Raw genomic sequence first — 22,994 nt, forward strand, 5'->3', positions numbered from 1 at the left:
ACTTTTGGCAGGGCTGAATTCCCGCCCAGAATAAGCTCTGTCATCAGTCAGGATAGCCTCTTTGACACTGAGCTCCGTTCTCTGCTCAGACCAGGGAGCTCTTTCTGAGCTGCCAAAGGTGACTGGAAGCTGCAGTGGGCTTTTGCTGCAAGATCCAAACAAGTCAGAGACTCAACACGTCTTACAAACTCACGGAGCTTGCTGTCTTCCCTAGCTCTGCTTTCCCCTTAGTTCAGCTTAAACTGTTAAATTCATGCCCCCTGCTCCATCCTCCATGTGCGAACCATTGTAGCACCTCATTAGCAATGGCTACGGCTTGTTGAAGTTGCATGGCCTTTCTAATTCTGCAGGGTTTGAATTACAGGGTTATTTCCCAGGGCAGAAACCGGCATGAGCACGCCGAACCCTGCTGCAAGGGCTGTGCATTAAGGCCCTCTCAGAGCATCTCCTAGGCGTCTTTGGCCACAGCCTTCGGGCCTGTTGGCATGTGGCTCTGCTGGCTTGGAGCAAGCCATTCGGCAACGGCACTTTGGTCTCTCAGGCTTCTCCAGAGACTAGCCAGATTCCTGATGAGGGTTTGTGCTGGTGGGAGGTGGCTTCGTTATGGATGACCGTAGAACTCCACGTTTCTTAATATGCTGGAAGGTGGCAGGCTAAGTGGCCATGCTGGTCTTTAATCTGAGCAGAAAGAGAGCCGTGCCTGAGGTGTCACATTCCTTGCGGGTGTGTAATTGCCTGCAATGAAACAGAAGTAGGGGACCGTGCCTCAAGACTTCCTCCAACAAGAAGGAAAGAAGAGTAATGGTCATAGGTGACTCACTTCTGAAGGGAACAGAGGGTCCCATATGTCAGCCGGACCCTACCCATACGGAAGTCTGCTGCCTCCATGGGGCCCGGTCAGGGACGTTACCAGGAAACTTTCTGACCTTGTTCACCCCTCCGATTATTACCCCTGGCTGGCAGTGATGAAATATCAGAGGGAAGACTGAAGGCTATCAAAAGGGACTTCAGGGGACTGGGGTGGTTACTGGATGGAATGAGTGTGCAGGTGGTGTTTTCCTCTATCCCTTCGGTGGTTGGGGGGGGTATTGAGCAGACCTGGAAGGCCCAGCTGATCAATACATGGCTGAGAGGCTGGTGCTGTTGCAGGATTTTTTTTTTTTTTTGATCATGGGGAGGTTTACTCAGCACCTGGCCTGATGGCTACTGATGGGACCCACCTGTCCCAAAGGGGGAAACGGACTCTAGCTTGGGAGCTGGCAGGGCTCATTGAGAGGGCTTTAAATTAGGTACAAAGGAGGACAGGGGGGAAATAAGACTCAATAGAGATGAGCCTGGGGGAGCAGTCTCAGGGTTAAGGGTGAGGGCAATGGTGTGACTCAAGTGCATCTACACCAATGCGTGCAGCATGCGCAACAAACAGGAGGAGCTGGAAGCCATTGTGCAGCAGGCAAACTGTGGCCTAGTCGCCATCACTGAAATGTGGTGGTGGGACCGCTCCCATGACTGGAGTGCTGCAATGGATGGCTACAAGTTCTTCAGAAGGGACAGGAAGCTAAGGAGTGGCGGTGGCGTGGCTGTCTATATTAGAGCGTGTTTTGATGCCATTGAGATTGGGGTTGGGAATGAAAAGGTTCTTGTGGATAAGGATCAGGGGGTTGGCCAACAAGGCAGACATCTGATGGGGGTCTGATATAGACCGCCAGACCAGGATAAAGAGACAGATGAGGTGTTCTATAAGCAGCTGGTGGAAGTCACTCAATTGCCAGCGCTCGTCCTCATGGGCAACTTTAACTTCCCAGACATATGCTGGAAATACGATACAGCCCTGAGGAAGCAGCCTAGGAGCTGATAGGACTAGAGGGAATGGCCTCAAGTTGTGCCAGGGGAGGAAATTAGGAGACATTTCTTCTCAGAAAGAGTGGTCAGGCATTGGAACAGGTTGCTTGGGGAAGTAGTGGAGTCACCATCCCTGGGGGTGTTTAATGAAAGGTTGGACATGGTTTAGTGGGTGACATCGGTAGTAGGGTGATGGCTGGACCAGATGATCTTGGAGGTCTTTTCCAACCCTTATGATTCTATGACCACGGTGAACCTGCTTCCCATCCTTTCTCAGTGCTTCAGATGTGAGAGGCTATGGAGGGAGGGGCTCTGCAGCTGACAGAAGGAAACCTCCATCACTGTTTGTTTTGCTGTGTAACCTCTCTCTGAATGCTTGATCGCTTCTCTCTTCTGTATTATTTCACACTGGGATGGGCGGAGAACCCCATACCCTCAAATCCTGCAGTCCTCAAAGCACTGAGGGAAGGAGAGGGATCCTCATAGCTTCAATGTTTGCAAACCAGCTGCCTCCAGTCTTAACTCTGCTTTGTGGTGTGTAGATTTTGAATATGAAATACTTACCAGTGTTCAAAGTGCTTCTCCCCTGGCTGTTTGCCAGAGGGTAGAGTTGTTAATGTTAAGCTCAGTAGGAAAATTACTGCAAGCCTCTGGCTATGGAGTTTCCCAAAACTTGTGTCACAATGTGACCCGTACTCTTGAGCCAGGGGCACAGTGTTGTTTTTGTCCTGTAGTACTTTTCCTCTAGTGATGGTGAAGGTTAAAAAAAAAAAAAATCTCTGACCCAGTGCCTGAGGTGTAAATAAACTGTAAATAGCTTGGGAGGGCACACTGGGAAGTGAAAAAATGGTGATTTTTTTATTTTTATTTTGGGGATGAAAATAGGAGAACCATCAGAGCCCAAATTAACTCCCTCTTGTAAACATAGAGTTTGAAGAGACATTACCAGGCTAAAAATACAAGCAGTCTGTAAAAGGCACATTTTTCCTCATATGCTGCTACTCACGTTTTACTTAATTAAAACAGTAGGCGCTTAATGTTGCGCTTACTTTTCCACTCTTTATGGTACTTGAGTTTTTTGGGGAGGGGCTACTTTGCTGTGTGTGGACAATGAGGGCTTGTGCCCATGGTAAGACTCCTGTTAAAAGCCAAAATAAATATTGAAGTGGTTATAGTTATGCCGACATATGCCCCTATACGAAAATTCTTCCTCAAACTTTTTTTTTAAACTTTTTTATTGGAAATGGGTTTAAATCTGAGTGGAAAAGCTACCGTCTTACTTGAATACAAGTGTTCTTCTGGAGGTCTACTCTACCTTTACTACTCTTTTCTTATTCTGAAAAGTGTGGCAGGAGATTTTTATTTTTTTTCGTGTCGTTCTGCCAGATTTTCCTGTTTACGTCACACAGGCTTTAGGTTGTAAATCCTACAGGAGGCCTTTTTTTTTTTAATCAAATTTGACTTATTTTTAATCAGCTCTTGAACATGAAGTTGCCTCTCTTTTAGTGCAAAGGTCACTGATGTAACTTGTCCATCTTTACTGAAATTCACTTTTAAAATCTTCAGTTAATAGTTGCAGGCAGAGTGCATTGGCTTTCAATTGAGTAGCCTGCGGGGAATCTCTTGAACTTCATCAAGTCCTGTTCCTGGGATGAAAGAACCCTTTGCAACGATGTGGGCTGGGGACTAGCTCTGCTGGGAGGCCTTGGGCTCTGTGGGCTATGGTGTACCCCTTGAACATGTTCCAGTTGTGTGCCCTGCAGGCAAAGGCCAGCTGCGGCCTGGGCGGGCTGAACAGGAGCACAGCCAGGAGGTCAAGGGGAAGGATTGCTCCCCCTTTGCTAGATGTGATTGTTTGACCACATCTGCGACACTGTGTCTGGCTTCAAGCCCCTCTTGATGCAAAAAAGGTGTTGACGGGTGTGAACAAGTCCAGCAGAGAGCCATGAAGATGGCGAGGGGTTGGAGGATGATTGGTAAGGATCGTACTCCTCCTTCCTTGCCAGCCAGCTCTGTATCTTCTCTTCCTCTGACTCTCTTGTAGCTCCTGCTTGGTCTCAACTGCACAGATGTTTCAAACACTTCCAGCACAGCTCTGCGATGCTTTCTTACCATTGATTTTTCACAAGAGCAGACCCATCTTGTGGCCCTGTCTTGCTGTACTGGATGCAGCAAAGTGTTGGCTGCTCTCTCTGTGTCTCAGTCCTTCCTGACTGTCATCACTCATGGAAAGGACAGCCAGTTTTCCAGAACTGGAGAGGTATGCATTTCCAGAACTGGGGAGGTATGCACCATGGACAATAGGCTGGTGGTGGTGGTGGTATCTACAGCAGAGGTGGCCTTAGTGTCATCAAAAGAGTTTAAGAATGAAAAGGATCCAACTGGTCCGTCCAGCCAAGCCAGAGCACTGGAGCTTTGACTGTGATACTCAGCCACTTCAAGTCCTACAGATCATCCATTACAGAAGTGTTTATTGACAGAATATCCTGTTGAGCCTCTTACAGATTGAGAAGCTGTTGCTGCCAGTGGGAAGTCCTGCTCATATTTTTATTTGCCTGTTTTCCTCGTGTGGAAGTTGTCATTAAAAATAAATAAATAAATAAATTTGCGTGTTTTTCCCCATGCAGTGGTATTGCAAGCACCATAGTAGCTACTTTTTCTGGGGGACTAGGTGGACTATAGTGGCTCAGGTACTACAATAGCCGTAAGTGCTGATTTTCTTTTCAAGTTAAATGTGAATTGTCCTGAAACTAATAGTAATAATTGCCTTTTCGAATGTGGGTGAGTTTTCTTTTCTTCTTTGTTTCTTCCTTAAAGCTGGAAAAACGAACATTTGCCAAATTGCTAGTCATAGGGCATGTTTTATCTAGGGTGTGACAAACTGTATTGCCTTTGAGAACTCTGGGCTTAGAAACGCTGCTGGGTGGATAGCCCTGAAGGCAACAGTCCTTTATTTGTCAGAGCTTTCTCTCATCTGTTTCTTTGTAAAGGTCTGCTGGGCTGGGAATTTACCTTCTAGCTAACACCACCATTATGGCCTGGGCAGTGAAATGCCATTTTCCTTCTAGCAGTTCCCTCGTAGGCAGCTCTAGAGATTCCTCTGGGTTGCCATTCACATGTCTCACTTCTGGCTGGAGGCTGTGAGCTCTTGGGGTCTTCGGGGGACAGCTTAGTCAAGGGCACGCTGCCCCACCAGGAGCAGGATGGAGAGTCCCAGCTGCGTGTACAGCGCTGAATGAAGACAAATCTCCAGGCCAAGACAGAGAAGCAGCCAGCACAATGCCAGGACTAACATGACTCACCCATCCACCCACCTTCTCCTTTTCCTCTCCAGGCTTTAACAAACCCCTCCACATCTCCCACCTCAGCTTCTTTGAGCTAGAGAGACTGGGATGGGGTTTGCTGAGGGAAATGTGCACATGCTGAGCTGTGTGATTATTTTAAGGGACTAGCCTGGATGTGGCAAAAAGCATGGAGTGAGCTGGGCTCCATCATTCTTCAGGATGGCCCCTGTCATCTTCACTCGGTTTGCATGACGCCCAGTTGCTTTGTGGTCCCACTGTATAACAGGAGCTTCTTGATGCACTGCCGCTCCCATGATAGCCATGAACAAAAAGCCCTTTTCTCAGTTCTCTGTGGAATTTGAGGAGTTTTGGAGCTGTTGTTCAGTGCCTGTGCAGCTGGAGTGTAGGAGGAAAGCAGAATAAGACTGATGAAGTGAGCAGTAGCTGTGGGACGCCCAAGCAAGTGTCCTCAGCCAGGGGTCTGAGTCTGTGATCTGAAATCCATACAATACATGGGACAAGTTTGGGTAGTCTGTTCTACCCGGTCAGCAGTGACTGGCAGTTTTCATCTGGTTAAACATCCATGAAAACTAGATTTGCAGTGTGGTCTAAGTAAGATTTTGGTCAAAAGCAAATCCCACAGTTATAACTAAACCCAGCCTTCCTCTGTCAGGAGAGAACAGTTGATAGGAGCAAGAAACCAACATCCATTTGCTTGCTGAACTTTCCTTATTTATTGTTTTAATAAACAGGAATCAATGGTCAATAAATAAGCTTCCTGTCCTTAAGTTATTGTGTTCTTCTGATTATAAATAAGCTTTAAATCTGAGTTCTTGGTTGTGTTTTTGAATTTAAACCAGTATTTGTACTCCCAAAGGAATATAAAGGGACTGTGAATTCCCCATGGAGTTTGCAGAGCTGTGGCCGAACCGGCTGTATCCTGCCATGGAGCTGTGCTTTCCTACCTCCCGGCCAGGAAAAATGAGCAGCCCTTCAGCTAAAGGGAGTTAGCTGTGGGAGTGGCTGTGCCCGTGGGAGTTGCTGGATGTCCTGTGGCAGAGGTCCCAGTCCCCAGGAAGCGCATACTGGGAGGGAGCAGCTGGGAGGTGACTAGGCTCGCTCCCCCTGTGACCCTGAGGCTCCCAGGCAGACATGAGCTTGGGGCTCCTAGGGCTCCTTTCCATGTGATGACCTTCAGGGATGTGTCTCTGAGCATCCTGTTCGGTTTGTGAAGCTATACTACCCAACCCCTCGGAAATAACATCCTTTGGATGCTGCTTTCTGGGAGGGTGCAGAGGCTAGAGGGTAAGCAGGCAGGTTTCTCCTATCCCATAGTTTGAGATGGAGTGCTGTTACTGGCTTTTAACATGGCGTCTGCACAAAGCTCCTCTGGGTGTTTTGTACAAATTCATGACCTCTGTGTCACAGTAAGAAAGCGAGATATCTCTCTGAGGCTCAGTGTTGCTGCTTGCTGGCTATAGCTGGGGGTGAAGGTCCTGATCCTGCTGTACATCAGATCAGGCATTCCTGCCTTCCCCCACCACCTCCGTGTCAGCTTGACCACGCAGGGGACAGTTGTGAGCGGCTGGGCAGGTTGCAGACCGGAGACAAGTGGATTTCTAGGCCATCATTCCCTGTGCTGCTGAGCAGCAGGCAAGGCGTTCCTTCTCCTCACTTGCTGTGTGTCTCAGCAGAGCCTCCATCTTGACAAGAGTGATTCCTGAGGTGGGAGGCAGCGGAGCATGCCGTGCAGCTTAAGTGGTGTACTTGCAGGGCAGTACAGCATGCAGACTAAAATCCTGGGGCTTCCAAAGTTGCGACCTTTGTGGCTGGCTCACCACAGGCCATTCATTCGTCATGCAATGCCGTCCTGTCTTTTCCAGAGGATGAACTGAACACAGTTGAAGGGATGTGTTCCTGACAGTCAGCAAGGGGAGTTCAGCACGTGGGCATTACCAGCAGAGTTCAGACCTGTGCCAGCTTAATGACAAAGCTGCTGGGGTTCCAGGGAGGCAGGGGACCAGTGAGAGCGGAGTGGTGTGCAAGGTTGCCTTCGTCAAGGGAGTGTTTTTGCAGGAGTGAGGCTCTGCTGTGTGCCTTAACATCTGTGGAGCTGCAATGAGTTTTACCGGGAGCTGGAAGTGCTTGTAAGAAATAGGTTCTTTCTCTGTTCAACTCATTTACCACCTGGGAAAAGGTGGTGAGCATAACCTTCCTCGTACCATCCTAGGCCACTGCAAACAGGCAGACTCAGGGATTTAACTACTCTTCGTGCCTAAATCTTGTATGAACAGTGGTATTTGTGTTTTTTATTTTTCTAGGGCAGCCACTGACCACAATGCTGATAACACCACAGCAATCCTTAGAGAGTGGCTGAAGAATGTGCAGAACCTCTACCATGATGTGGAGTGGAGGCCAATGGAAGACCCGCAGTGAGTACTGCGTGAGGGGCTGGCTGAAGCTGTTTAAACTATGTATCAAATTTTGTAGGTTTTTTCTTTTTTTTTTCTTTTTTTTTTTGGTGGGGTCTGTTCTATTGAAACTGTGTTCTGGTGGAACACACAAAAAGGTCTTTGATTTCAGTGAAGCAATTCATGCAGAACTTTGGAGAAAAAAGCATTTTCCATTCAGTTATACAGCATCTGCAGTTGCTCGCTTTGCATGGTAAAGAAATCACATCAAAAGCTACAGGGATTAAAAACTGCTATTCTTTATCTGCAAGGGAGCAGAGAAATCATAGCCTATTCCCATAGTTTCTGTGAAAGTTCTGTCCCTGGCATCAAACACTCAATAAATTCTGAGCCAGGGAACTATGTTTAATTCAGCATATTATGCCTTTGCATATGACTTGCAGGATTATTCCTCTGAAATATACTGTTAGGTTTAAAGACAATCCTCTTTCAGGGAATTAAGGACTACACCTACTTAAATACATGATTTTGAAGTAGAAGAAACATGTTTAGGTTTTTATTATTAAGATCAGCTGTTCCTTGGTCTTGTTCTATTTTCTATTTATTCTATTTATAATATTATTTATTATACTTTCCCTTTGGTTTAAGCTTGCTTTTACTTTCAAGGTCTTTAGTGTGGTGGTGTGACATTTGTTGTGCAAACCTACAGGAACTGGTTGTTTTACTGATTTATTTTTTATTTTTTATTTTTTTTTAATACTTGCATTGGAATTGATGTTTCTTAATCTTGTTGAATTTTTTTTTTTTCTTTTTAAGTTCTGTAAAAAAATTTCTGCAATTCTTAGCTCCTTCAGTGGCTTATGCTGGCACTGTTTCAAAGCCATGAATTATATCTCACATAAGGATTTGTCTCTAAGTTTCCTTCCATCTCTGTTGCAAAGATTGTGCTTTTGGACCTGATCCTGAAAACAGAGAGATTCACATAACTTTGTTCCCATGATTCGGCCCCTGGGCTTGGGTGTTGGGTGTTTGTTGGTTTAAGAGGTGTTACCAGAATATGTTAACAGTTACTAATAATACCCAGAGCCTGAGGGAATCTAAAGTGCTCTTCATATTCACATCCTCAGCTGTGTTGATTCTGCTGTCTTTATAGACTTAAAGCCTAGCAGAGGACAGAGACTTTCTACCAGAGGGTCAGATGAGGTAAATTAGCTTCAGTTCATTTTAGGAGGGTAACCTCTGCTTACCTCAGGTGAGGGCCTGCCTGCTGCAGGACAAACTGCTGGTTTTCATAGTGCAGTTTTGCTTGTGGCCACTTGGTCAGCAGGAAATGCTGTAATGCTGCTTGTTTTCTGCTGTCTTGTGTACACATGCCAGCGTGAAACTTGGAATCATTTTCCCTCAGAACCACTTTTTGCTTGTTTGTTTTGTTTTGTTTTGACCTCTCCTGAGTTGCCTGAGGTGACTCTGATGCTGCTTTTCTTTTTCACAGAAGGCAGTAAGGGAACTAGACTTTTTTGATTGCTTTCTCTGCTAGGTCTTACCCAGAAGAAATTGGGCCAAAGCATTGGCCAAGCTCCCGGTTCACCCATGTGATGAAACTCCGACAGGCTGCCCTGCGTGCTGCGCGAGAGAAGTGGTCAGACTACATCCTGGTAAATACAGTGTTTGATTTATTAACTGTCCTCAGGCAAAAGCTTTTCAGGTAGTCAGTCACTCTGATACGTGGAGAGGAAACCTTCAGACAGCCCCAAGTAAAGTAAAAGCTCTGTGCAGTGAGATGCCTTGTATCATTTCATGTTCTGATGAGCAAGACTTTGCAGTTAGAGGGACAGGTCCCTGGGTAAGCCAAAGGCTTTATCCACAGGGTTAGGGGTGCAGGCTAAGCTGTGTTTGTCAGGACTGAATATAGTCTGGGTGGTGGGTAAGTACCTGCAAAGAGTCCCACAGACTGAAACGTTGCCTGTTTCTGGTGAAATATAAGGGGAATAGATGAGCAGAAAAGCTGTGGAAAGATGTGTGCCTTTTGGTCACTACAGCAGCAATTAATGGTGGTGTTTCTGCAGCCTCTGAAGAAGGTGAGGGTGTGGGGCCTGTTTTTTCAAGAGTTCTTCCTGATCCTCTTCACAGAATAGACTTAGCTGACTTTTCAGCATTGTTATTTTCCCTTGCATCTCCCGTGCCCTCTGCTGGAGTAGTTCTGTGGAGTCCTCTGAAAGCTCCACATCTTTTCCCATCCCATATTTCTGTCCCAGGGGCAGCTACTCCTGCGTTTACCTATAACAGACATGTACTGTGGTATCAAAACCACCAGCTCAGTGGTTTTTGCCAATACCTCATGCCTCTGGTCACCTAATTCCCAAGAAAATGTCATGGGAAGCATATTGTTTCATCTAATAACAAATTTCTTTTTCTCTTCCCCTCTTCTTTAGTTTGTTGATACAGATAACTTACTGACCAACCCACAAACCCTGAACCTGATGATAGCAGAGAACAAGACATTGGTGGCACCAATGCTCGAGTCTCGCTTTCTCTATTCTAACTTCTGGTGTGGCATCACCCCCCAGGCAAGTGACCTCATGAATGGTGACAGATGACGGTGTAAGCTGTGCTTTCAGAGGCTCCTGTGCTGTGTCTGTGAAGCAGTGGGCGTAGTTTCTGTTTTGTAGAATTTACCACCTGTGTTTGTAATATAGACCGCTCCCTCTTCTGAAAAGCAGCTGCTGTTGCTATGAGGCATGTCATGAGGATAGCGGTGTCACACAGTCATCTAAGCTTGCACCTCTCTCAGTGGTGGGACCCAAACCTTGGGTGTGGGTATCTTTGGGAAAGGACCGTACGTTTATGGGGAGTCTGGGAATACAGGTAGAGGGGACACTGCAGTCTATAACTGTTTTTCACGCTTTGTTTTCTAACTGAGCTGTATGTATGAGCAAAGCAATACATGTTCTGCATTGGGTGTGCAGACAAGTTTGCCTCCTGCTCTGAGATTCCTCACTTTTAAAAAGCCGTATCTGGAGGAAGCTGAGCTTGATCTGAGTGATGTTGTTCCTAACCAAAAGTCTGGGGATGTGATACAATCACAGTAATTATGTTTTTAAAAAAAAAAAGAAAAAAAGCCACGATACCCACAATTGCACCAGTATTTATATGAGGTGGTTCCATATGTTTGTGTAATGGCCTTAAAACTCTTGGTACATAATTTTAGACCAGCTTTCCTGTATATTGATGCTAATCTGAGAGGAATATGCTTTTCTTACTACAGCTCTCTGTTTTATATAGGTTATTTTTCTCACATGTGAACGAGATTTATGTGGTGGACCAACACCCTTTGCTTTGAATGGAGTGTGTATGTGCTGAAGTGCATATGTAAAGGACAGAAGTGCCTAGCCTAGAAATAAGAGTTTTGTGTTACCTTTTCAAATCACATGTACTACATGAAGAATAAGATACAAAAATGTGTTAGTAGAAATAGCATTCTTTCTTTAGAGACAGAATGAGGTGAAGCTGTCACCTGTAAGTTGCTTGTGCAGTATTGTGGTGGGCTGACTACAGCTGGCAGGAAAGTCCCCCTGCAGTCACTCCCCCCAAGGCAGGATGGAGAAGAGAACTGGAAGGGCAAAAGTGAGGGGAATAAAACATGGGTTAAGATACAGACAGTTTTATAAGTGGCGAAGGAAATAAAACAAACGATGCACAAACAGTAACTCACCACCAGCAAAACAGTGCCCAGCCGGTCCCTGAGCAATTTTGGATAAACTTTGGAAAATCTCCCCCCGGGAGATTTTTTCCAAAGCACACGTTGGTGCGCTGTCAACGTTGGTTTGGTCACCAGTCTAAAACATAGCAGTATATGGGCTTCTGTGAAGAAAATAATCTGCATCCCAGTCAAACCCAGTACAGTCACCTTGTTTATCAAAGGATTTTAATAAGAGAATCAGTTATATAGAGGGGCAGATCTATCACCACAGTCATTTTAAATTTTTTTTCCCTACTGTTTTCTTTTGCAATGTTTTTGACTAAGCTCTAGATGGGCTTTCCAAGACATTGAAGCTGAGATAAGGAATGTAGTTAGTGCTTTTTTTCTCCCAGGCCACAGGTAAACCTCAATAACGAGATGATTTCTTCGTTCTCCAGTCGGCTGCCATCATATATTTTGTCATGTTTTGGGGAGATGGGATCTGTGTATCTCCTAACCTAGCGAGAATTTTTTCTGCTCATGTTTGCCCTGGAAAGTTTCAGGATTTGCATTTTCCTTCCATCCCCAAATTTTGTCTTTCCTTCATTGTAAATACAGTAGACAAATGTGCTTAAGCCAGAGCTGCAGATATATCTTTAAACAACCCTGGGGCATGTGAATATGAGTACTTCAGAGGGGATCCACAGTCCTAACCTTCCCTTTCCTCTTGCTTTATTCTGGAGAGCTAATTGGATACTAATTGTCATTATTCCTGGAATGAAGCACGCTCCCCTCTTGCATTTACCTGATGTAAAACATAATTGTTTCTGGTGTTACAAGCAAAGTGAAAACATAGCAACTGTTCTGTAAATCAGAAAATGGGTTGCTTGCATTGCTTGTACAATATGTAAATCAGCTTTGCTTCACAGACTGAAGTGGATCCCTGCCTGTGTACACCAGCCTCAGCCCTGGCCCCTAGTGTCACCTGTTCAATAGTAAGTTTCCATCAATTAGCATTAGCTAATTGAATTAGCTGCAAAGAGAAGAAGGGGAAAAAAAAGTAGCAGCAAAAGCATCTTGCAGAATTTGAGGAGAAAAAGCTGCTCAAATGAAAAGGAAAGTTCCCACTTTTATTCTCATTCTCCTCTCATTCTCTCATTCTCCTCTCATTCTCTCATTCTCCTCTCATTCTCTCATTCTCCTCTCATTCTCTCATTCTCCTCTCATTCTCTCATTCTTATTCTTTTAGTTGCTGCTGGCTTGCTTCTGTGCTTGCAGTCCCACATCTTCGCTCTTCTCTCTCAGCCTTGCTCTCCCTGGGGAGCTGGGGAGGGAATAACAGCTGGAACACGCCCTGCACCATGGCCTGCAGCACTGAGCAACAACAAGCCAAACCCAGCTCCAGACAGCTTAATGTTTAGTTGTCATGAAGCTAACCTTAAGAAAGCAGGGCAACGGTGCTGACAAGTTGGAGTCTGTCTTGATTACACATGATTTACAATCAGTGAAAAGCCCTAAAACCCTGTAGTGAGTGATTGGAGGAAGAAAGGTCAGTTTCCAGCATCTTTTACCAGTGGACAGTCTCCAATGTCTGTTAAAGGTTCAGTGTCTTAATCTTTCCTTCGGTGAGAATGCTAGTAAGGTCTGTACCTGCTCGCTTTTCAAATCAGGCTGGCTGTGTTTGAGATACCTGGTCCTCACAATGTGGTCAGAAGGTATTTGAAGGGGAGACGGGGGACCACAGACGCATAAACAAACAGATGCACCACTGTCCTACACAATACCAGGGTAAAGTGGTTTTGCAGCGATCTGCTTGGCTGCTGTTTCTAGAATCCTCATGGAAAATGTAACGTAGAAATAACATCAACTTATTTTAGTGACTCATCATTTCTGTAAAGACCAGTGTCTACTCTGGATTCAACTGTCGGACGTGTTCATATGTCTAACTGGTGCCTTAGGACTTTCTTTCTGAAGGAATTCTGTGTATTTATTTCCAAAACTGATAGCTTTAGATATATTGCACCTGCAAAACCAGCTGTGAGCTGCACACTATGGGTGATGCACCCACAGGGCTGGAAGGCTAGCAAAGCTTGTGGGTCCAGAGAAAGGAGCTGACTGAAGTGCCTCCCCAGAATGACTCTGTGGGGAGAGCTCAGGAGTTGGTATTAAGCCTGTTTGCCTTGGGATGGAGGAAGCAGGGATTATTACACAGCTGATGGAGACACAGATGATGTCTTCCCAGAAGTCAAGTAAACGTTTTTTGAAGTCATAGTCAGAAATAATTTGTAGGTCCTATTTTGAGAGACTGTGAATGCCCTTTGTGTGTGTTGAACCTGGGGGATGCCACACATGCTCAGCAGCCTCCAGGATCAGACCTGAGAGTCTGAGTGCAAAAAATGTTTTTGGAGAGCTGGGGTAAAATAGTCCCGGGTTTGAAGCTCTATTACAAGGTGATTTTGCAGTGGAGAGGCTCGGATTTCCATTAACTACTAAAAGACAGGGTCAAGCTTTACCTTCTGAGATGGGAATTCTTTATAAATACTTGACTGAGCCCTTTTCAAATGGGGTATACTTCAAAATCTGAGAATTGGGCACTGATTCATCCCTGCTGGGGAGGGCTAACGGTGAGAGCTTTTGCTGGGGAGCATCTATGAAACAAATCTCTTGTAACAAGCAGCCTGCTCATTGTGTTTGCAGGGCTATTACAAAAGGACCCTGGATTATCCCCTGATTCGGGAATGGAAGAGGACAGGCTGTTTTGCTGTCCCAATGATTCATTCCACATTCCTCATTGACTTGAGGAAAGAGGCCTCTACCAAGCTGATGTTCTACCCGCCCCACCAGGACTACACCTGGAGCTTTGATGATATCATGGTCTTTGCCTTCTCCAGTCGCCAAGCAGGTATGTCTGGAACCTTTGCTGGGGAGGATTCACTAGTAGACATGCAGATCTCTTCTTGGAGTTTAGAGGCCAAAAGCCATGTGTTGACTTCAGTGGTGAGTCTGTACCCTGTTCCTTTGCTCTTTTGAATCTACTCAAGGATAACCAACAAGTGATTGGCAATGCAGTGTCAAACCACAGCTAGTTTCAAAGGCCATAGGAGCAACTCTTGGGATGGGGGCAGTGTTTCAGAGTCTAAATGTGTGGCATCTGTCCTTGATTTGTGTTGCAGCAAGGCAGTAGAGAACACAGGTGAGTGCTGTGAAAGTGGAAGTCTGTTGGTAAGGTATCTAAAGTCACCACTTCAGGAGACTCCTGAGGAAGGGAGACTTGGCAAGAGACTCTATAGATGTAGCAGTCATTGTGGAAAACAAACAAAAAAACAAGTTGCTTACCCACAGTGCTCATGAGGCCTTGGTTCATGGCAGCTCAGCAGTTGTACATGAGTTGTTGGATTTTTTTGTCTTAAAGCAAAGCCAGTGCAACTTTCAGGCTGTGTTGAGAGGAAATCATAGCCAGGCAACGGTGGGTTGGAGCTGATTCGTGAGTAGTAAAATCTTTGCATAGTTGGCACTGTTCCTTTGGTATATGAGGAGAACCAGTCAAGCGCTGAGCTGTCTTGAAACCCTTGGAGCACAGTGGAGAGAGAATGTGCACCACTCTGGCTGATACTGGGGTCTTTGACGGTGGGAGGTTGTCAGTTGGACCTGAAATACAGGAGTCCTTTTAGGCTGAGCCACAACCTTGGTGTCCTCATCCTTGTTCAGGAATGGCTGTTGGTGTTAGCAAAGAGCTCCAAGTGTCTCAGAGGAAATGTTGTGTCTCTAAAATGCAAGATGCTACTGCTGCTTGTACTTGTGGTGAGGATGTTAAGTCCCATTTATTCTCGGAGAATGGATCTGATGAGTATTCTGCCTCCAGCAATGTCCTGGGTAGCAGCAGGCCTATATGTAGCAGTGTCAGAGCTGAGGGTTGCTCCTGGAAAGCCTATGTCTTTAAAGGCTATTTGTACTTTTCTTTGCCTTGTTGTGTTGGAAGGAGAAAGTTTAAGGCTTTGTAAGATAAAAGGGACTGAAGAAACTTCAGCAGCACCAGTGAAATGCACTTCTATCCAGAGCTTCATGACTAGTTTTGCTGGCTTGCTGAGGTGAAATAGTATTGTCAGCCCTCTCCCTCATCACAGCATGGGGCTTTAAAAAAGAGAAAAGTTGTTTGTGGGTCCTCTGAGTGATGGGCATGCAGCTGGTGTTACCTTTATTTATTTATTTATTTTGCAAAAGAGGCAAAGTTACGGTGAGAAGAAAGGGCTGTTCTTGTGGGACAGACAAGTGGAGAGAAAGTGAAGAAGAATAGCGTGTTGTTGGTAGTGACCTCTGAAGAACAGACAGGGTGAGCAGGCCACTTTTCCCACCAGCACAGCATCCACCAGCTGTTTACAGCTTTTCTTTTAGTGATCCTTTTGGTTTGAAGCTCTTGACAGCACTGCAAAAGATGGTGTTGTCTTTGCAGACTAAGCAGGGTTTTTTAAAACTTAGCTAAAAGGGTATGAGGGGCTTGAAGTGAGAAAGGCAAATGATAGAGGAGTGGCAGCAAGAGCTGAAATTACAACCCTTGGGAGACAGAAGAAGATAGGGGAAGTGAGAGTTAAACCTGCAGGGCCTTTGGAGCCCTGATGTTGAGAGTCAGGACTTCAGTACCTTGGCTCCAGAGAAGTCTGAATAGCAAAGCGGGCTCCTTCAGATCTACCTGCCCTACTTGTTCCCTCTGACAGGTTTCCCAGAGATGTACCATCCAATGAGAGTGGTAACTGCATTGCAGTAGCTCCGGCTGTTTAAGAAATATTTCAGGGATTTAAACCCATCATTTTTTCCTTTGATTCTAGAACATTTTAATTTTTTCCAGTACTGACCCATGACATGAAAGCCAGTGCTTTGGTATTCTGGCCCGTCAGTCTGTTCAGATTGTTGGCTTTTGTCCTGGGCTGAGTTTTGCACCCTGGATAAACGGATAACATCCAAGTTCAGAAATGTGCAAAATGTATGGACTGTGAGGCAAATTTCTCTTTGGAGGAATTTCACTTACTTGACTAAAGTCACAGTGATGTTGGGTTTTGTCCAGCCCAACTACTACATTTAACACCATATATCAAACCAGCAGTTTTCAGCAGTGAATCTATTGCTTGACACAGCTGTTCCGTGATGCTCCAGGGAGACTGTCCCACTTTTGCTGAGAGGACGTGGCCCTTGATGAGACTACTGACTTGCAACAAAGCTCAGTGCAGGTGTTTTGTTGAGTGATGGGCCTGCATACTGAGAATAAGAGACAATCAGAGATCTTTCTCTTCTTCCTTTCTTCTTCCTGCAAAGGTGTGAGAGGCACAGCTGAGAACAGAGGGAGGTTGACACTGTAGAGCTGCTTGCACTTGCAAGATATCATTTTGTCAGTCATATCTCCTGAGCTTCCTTTCAGGCTCTGAGGACCTAAAGCCAGCCAGCAGGAAGGTCCAGTTACAGGGGTGGGGAGGAAATTTAGGTTGCCTGAGTATGGCTGTGGATTTGGTCACTGCCTCACAAAGGCTAATACTATAATAATAATAATACTATAATAATAATCTGTGGCTTTTCTGTCCCTTGTAGCAGTAGTTGTTTTTATCAGAAAAAAAAACAGAGCTGGAGAGTGAGTCCCCCTCCCTGTTTTAAGGCAGTTTTACTATTTTGAAGTAGCCTTTATCCCAGAAGGAACAGAAATATTGGTATGAGTCTACACAGATTAACTGTGTTTAAGCCAGCGGAAGATAAGAACAGAGATCAGTGAGCCAGATAAGATGAGTTGATTAGATCAGTGCCAAATCCATTAATGTCAGCAGGTCATACTTTTTTATTCTGCCATTTACCTAAACTACAGCTGACAGCTGAATGTGTTTTGGCAAGTAGTGCAGCCAGCAATTTACTTGCAGAACTTAAAATGGTGTAAACATTGGAGTTGTAATGCAGACAGTTCTGCTCTGCTAAAAATACCAGGGATTAAGGGACCAATACATGAAAGCATCAATACACCAGGTAGTGTCTGCTTTTCATTTATTTTCTAGAGAGAGGTTAGTGGTTGTGCTTGCTTCATTAAATAGGGGAAAAAAATGCAGAAAAGCTTCCAGGTTTGAATTTATTTATTTATTTTAAATCTGTTTGGCCAGTTGAATGGGCTTTAGCAGCTTTAAGATGGTGGTTAATTAATAAAGGACCTTGCCAGAGCTCAATGTTGATCATGCGTTGCTGGGACATTCCCGATGAAGAAGCTCAGCAGTGGGTGGGTCTCTCCCTTGCAAAGGGCTCTGGTCTAAGAATCATAGAATTGCTAAGGTTGGAAAAGACCTCCAAGATCATCAGCAGCACGTCCAACCTTTCCTTGAACACCCCCAGGGATGGTGACTCCACCACCTCCTTGGGCAACCCGTTCCAATGCCTGACCACTCTTTCTGAGAAGAAATGTCTCCTCATTTCCAACCTGAACCTCCCCTGGCACAAATTGAGGCCATTCCCTCTAGTCCTATCACTAGATAACTGTGAGAAGAAGCTGACCCCCAGCTCCCCACACCTTCCTTTCAGGTAGTTGTAGAGAGCAATGAGGTCTCCCCCGAGCCTCCTCTTCCCCAGACTAAACAACCCCAGTGCCCTCAGCCGCTCCTCACAGGACTTGTGTTCCAGGCCCTTCTCTGGACACGTTCCAGGGCCTCGATGTCCTTCTTGTAGTGAGGGGCCCAAAGCTGAACACAGCACTCGAGGTGCGGCCTCACCAGAGCCGAGTACAGGGGAACGATCACCTCCCTCGTCCTGCTGGCTGCGCTGTTCCTGATACAAGCCAGGATGCCGCTGGCTTTCTTGGCCACCTGGGCACACTGCCGGCTCATGTTCAGGCGAGCATCAATCATCACCCCCAGATCCTTTTCCTCTGCACAGCTTTCCAGCTGCTCTCCCCCAAGCCTGTAGCACTGCTGCATGGGGTGGTTGTGGCCAAAGTGCAGGACTCAGCACTTAGCCATGTTGAACCTCATCCCACTGGCCTCTGCCCATTGATCCAACCTGTCCAGGTCCCTCTGAAGGTCCTTCCTACCCTCCGGCAGATCGATGTTTCCCCTCAACTTGGTGTCATCTGCATACTTACCGAGGGTGCACTCAATTCCCTCATCCAAATCATCAATAAGTATATTAAAGAGGATGCGCCCCAACACTGACACCTGGGGAACACCACTTGTGACCGGTCGTCAGCTGGATTTCACTCTCTTTGTTGGATATCTTCAGATTCAGCTCCTTGAGCAAGCAGTTGTGAAAGCTTTCAGGTAGAAGGAAATGACATTATCAATTTTTTGAAAGTATCTTTCCTCCTCACTGGTACCTCTCTGTATGATTTTCCTCTCATCTTCAGGCCACTCTAAAAAGTATTCCTAGAGAGGAGAGTGGTGGCAGACTTGACATTTCCAAGATGGTTATCAAACATATTCCTCAGAGTTCTTTGCCAACACGGGTGAAAGTATCTTGTTTTTATGTTCTAGCCAAAGCACGCAGAAGTGGGAAGATATTTGACTGCAAAACTCAGACTGATTTCCTTGCTAAGCTAGTAACAAACCCTGTAGCTATACTGATACCTTGGGCTTGGGCTTTGCAACTTCATCCTGTATGATTCCAGGCAGGGCCTCCTCTCACCACAGAGAGGTGGGGTGTCCAATAGGACTACTTCCCTTTCACCTGAACCCCTTCACCCTGTGCAGGTTTGTAACAAATGCAGCCCTCCTGTGTTTCAAGGGGGAGTCCTGCCCACTCATGAGTAGAAATGCTTTCATCCTGAGCTTTGAATCCTGCATGCTTTTCCTGTCTTTGAGACCTATTTTCCCGCTCCTGGTTTGGAGGCTGTTGCTGAGCCCTGGATCTGTGCAGGGAGAGAGGCTCCAAGCCATGTGTTCGCTGTTGCTTCTCCTTTAGCACATCTGCAGTCGGAAGCCCATTTGACTTCTGTGCTAGCCATTTTATCACCTGAGGCCGGCTTACTCAGAGGTTGAAAGCCTGTCCCAGTACCCTGTTTCTGGCTCTGGGTCTGTGAGGGGATCGTGTTAGGTGAGGTACCAGGTGTGAGCAGTGCAGTTGTGGTTTTGGGGATGGGGGTTTCTGTGGTACTCTCCAATTTTCTACAGTAGTCCTACAGAGTTTATCAGTCACTGCTTTTGCTAAAGGCCAGTTCTGCCCTCTGCTGTAGGATTGCTTTTATGCTGTGAAGGCGACAGCCAGAAGAGGCCCTTTCTCTGGTCTAAGATGTGGGTTCCCAGTCTCTTCTAGGAGAAAACTGATTGCAGTTAAAAACCCTTGCTGTTAGGGAGCAAGTAGAAATTATTTACATAGGAGAGGCCAGTTGCTGTCATACGGTACAACAGAAAATGGCACAGTGATTTTTATTGACTCATGAAATATCACAAGTTGGAAGGGACCCATAAGGGTTGTTGAGTCCAACTCCTGGCTCCATGCAGGACCACCCAAAAACCAGACGCTGTGTCTGAGAGCATTGTCCAAACACTCACTGAACTCCAGCAGGCTCAGTGCCATGACCACTGCCCTGGGGAGCCTGTTCCAGTGCCCGACCACCTCTGGGTGCAGAACCTGTCCCTAACACCCAGCCTGACCCTCCCCTGTCCCAGCCCCATGCCGTTCCCTTGGGTCCTGTTGCTGTCCCCAGAGAGCAGAGTTCGGTGCCTGCCCCTCTGCTCCCCTCGTGAGGGAGCTGCAGGCCGCCATCAGGCCTCCCCTCAGCCTGCTCTGCTCTGGGCTGAACAAACCAAAGCACCTCAGCCGCTCCTCACACGTCTTCCCCTCTAGACCCTTCACCATCTTCATAGCCCCCCTTTGGACGCTAATAGCTCTATGTCCTTTTTATGTTGTGGTGCCCAAAGCTGCACCCAGTGCTCGAGGTGAGGCCGCCCCAGGCAGAGCAGAGCAGAGCAGCCCTCCCCCAGCCAGACGGCAGGGCCGTGCCTGAGGCCCTCCAGGGCACGGTTGGCCCTTTGGCTGCCAGGGCCCGCTGCTGGCTCATGATCAGCTTGACATCGACCAGAACCCCCAGATCCCTTTCTGTAGGGCTGCTCTCCTGCCTCTCGTCCCCCATCTGTACGTACAGCTGGGGTCGCTCCATCCCAGGTGCAGAATGTTTTTGAATTGTTTGCTGATGAAGCAGAACCTGTTGAGATTGAGGTCCAGGCGTAGGTTTGGTTATGGTTATATATCAACAGAGCAGTGAAATCTGCTGACAAAAGACCTGACTCTGTTTTCTGTTTTTCTGTGATCCTCAGGAATTCAGATGTACATCTGCAACCGTGAGCACTATGGTTTCCTTCCCATGCCCCTGAAATCACATCAGACGCTGCAAGAAGAAGCTGAGAACTTTGTGCACACGTTAATTGAAGCTATGAGTAAGTCGCTGTGCCCTGCTGTGATGGAGCTCCCCAGTTAATGATGGTAGAGCTCTCCTGCCAGTGGCCCAGCTCTTCCCCTTGGGAGTCTGGGAGAATTTGCATCCTGATCTGTTCTCACACAGTTTTGATATGCAGGTTTTCCGATTTCCACAGCTTTTCTACATAGAGGTGTAATCATGGCTGGGTCAACTCCGTTCACAAAACCCCTCAACTTCCCCAGATCAATTGCAAAATTGCATCTTTAATGGGGAAAGGATGCTGCAGAACCTCGTCTTTATCATGAGGTCTGTTTGGCACATAGGTGCTCCCTTCTGCTGCGCAGTGTGGATGCTTTCTGCTGCACCCACTGCTGCCCTGACTGCACATCCCAGCTCCCGGGGCTTTAGGCCCAGTGATGAAGACATATGCAGATACATTATATCAATTAAGCGCATACATCAAAGTGATGGTTGGGATTTCTCCTCTCTTACAGTTGATCGTCCTCCCATTGAACCTTCTCAGTATGTCTCTGTTCCTCCAAAGCACCCTGACAAGATGGGATTTGATGAAGTAAGAAACTTAATTTGCTGTCCTTGTTTTCCCATTCATTACTTAGAGGACGTGGGTTCTCCAGGTAGCTGAGCTTCCAGATGTTTCTCTTGGAGTATATTATCTTTTCACACAATTAGTTCTTTCCCAATTATTCATTTTTGGACTTAAACTTAATGCAAGGAGAAAGCTATCCTTAGCTATTCTTATCTGGGGAGAAGTTCTGTTGAGCACACATGAGGCCAGCCAGGTCTGTGAGCACTTAGCACCCGCTGCATGGCTTCTGATTAAAAGTGCTGGTTTGTGTGCAGGGGCAGTGCCCAGCAAATCTTTGGGATTCATGTCTGTTAATGGTGTGGATGTTTAAATCCAGACAAAAGAAGATGGCAGAACCGAGGGTGGAAAGCAGGTTACTACCTCCACGTTTCTTGTCCTGTTTCTTCTAAATCTGACTCTACAGAGCAGCTTGGCAGTCCCTTCATTCTGTGATAAAAAATGGTCTTTTAGGAAGGCTCTCCTGCTCTGAAGTGACAGAGGAGAATGATTTCTGTAACCTGAGAGACACGTTGTAGAGCCCAGAGCAGCTGAGGGAGACAGGCCTTGAGCTAGGCTCTAGCCAAAGCTGAGTATGTCCATGAGAGATGAAGATCACTCGTGGCCACCTTACTGTGGCAGCTGTCCCCCGGTTGTGTTTAACTGCCACATTTTTCTGCTACAGCCTTAAGTAAAAAATATCTAGAAAGATCATTGCTGACGCTGGTAGTGCCCCCAAGACCTTGCAGAAATTCCTCTCACATCTCTTTCTCACATTGTGGAGAGAGTAGGCATTGAGGGGAGAGGGCTGGACAGGGATCTGCTGTGCTAGCGATTAGCTAGTGTCCGTGTTTTTCACAGAGCCATAACCCCCTTGTGTATACAGCTGCCAGGGTTGCAGTGGCACCGTGACTGAGGGAGTTGTGGTGATCAGGGGAGCCTTTGTTTTCATTGCTTATTTTGCTACATCTGTTTATATGACTTGTATAGTGAAGTCTGAACCTGATTTGGCTATGTGTGTTTGAGTGTCTGTGTTTAGAACACAGCTGGCATAGTTTTTTTCCATGTTGTCCTTTGTGGCTGCACTTTATTTATCCAATTTATTATTTTTGCATTTGTACTGGGCTGGAATTTGATCTGCTTCTTACTGGGATGAGGTTTTGCTCCACAACCTACAAGGCTTCGATTGTACTTGTCTGTCTGTGACTGAAAAATATCCCTGACCCTCTGAAGTTTACCTGCAAGTGAGGCTTCAGTCCTCAGCCCTCCACCAAGGAGTCTGTTTCTTCCAGGCTTGGACTGAGCCCTACCCAGACATCTCTGTTCCAGGTCTTGGCTTTTCGCTAGGCTTTCTAGTCTGGCAAGGATAACAGCGTTTTCAATGCCTGAAGTAATTACAAAAATGTTCTCTTTACTGTGTCTTTGTACTTTTATAGTGACCCCGCTGGTAATCCTAAATATGGGCAATTGCATCTTTGTGGAAAGACACATGGGTCAACGTTCTTCTGGAACTGGAGCTGGCAAACCAAATTTTACTTTGTGTTTAATAAAAATCAAAACATCCTTTATCTGTGGAAAATACGGGCTTGGCTCTAGCTGTCCTTCTCTCATCTTTATTCATCATTGAAGAGCAACTTTCCCTTGTTCCATAAAAGGTAGTTGTTGGACAAAGAACAAGCCTCTAACCTTTCAGCTCAAAACCAATCCTAATTTTTTGACAAATTCTAAACAGTCTCGAATGAAAACACAGCTGGTATTTTCAGAACATCCGCTTTTCTTATGGGGCTGCTAGAAAAGAGTGGATCAGGACTTCCTGTTCTTACTCCCT

At 46.2% G+C, this 22,994-nt stretch overlaps 1 protein-coding gene across 8 annotated transcripts in view; it reads left to right on the plus strand.

Annotated features, from left to right (window-relative positions):
- Nucleotides 1-22,994, plus strand: part of COLGALT2 (collagen beta(1-O)galactosyltransferase 2) — a 154,614-nt gene that overhangs the window by 126,177 nt on the left and 5,443 nt on the right. For all 8 annotated transcript variants that reach the window (XM_083847106.1, XM_083847104.1, XM_083847103.1 and 5 more), the window contains 6 exons: nt 7,445-7,555; nt 9,072-9,189; nt 9,967-10,101; nt 13,911-14,115; nt 20,483-20,602; nt 21,078-21,154. In XM_083847106.1, the coding sequence (XP_083703232.1) occupies nt 7,445-7,555; nt 9,072-9,189; nt 9,967-10,101; nt 13,911-14,115; nt 20,483-20,602; nt 21,078-21,154 (766 nt within the window). The remainder of the gene's footprint in view (nt 1-7,444; nt 7,556-9,071; nt 9,190-9,966; nt 10,102-13,910; nt 14,116-20,482; nt 20,603-21,077; nt 21,155-22,994) is intronic.

The sequence above is a fragment of the Anser anser genome (genome assembly GCF_964211835.1).
Source record: "Anser anser genome assembly, chromosome: 8".
NCBI lineage: Eukaryota > Metazoa > Chordata > Aves > Anseriformes > Anatidae > Anser > Anser anser.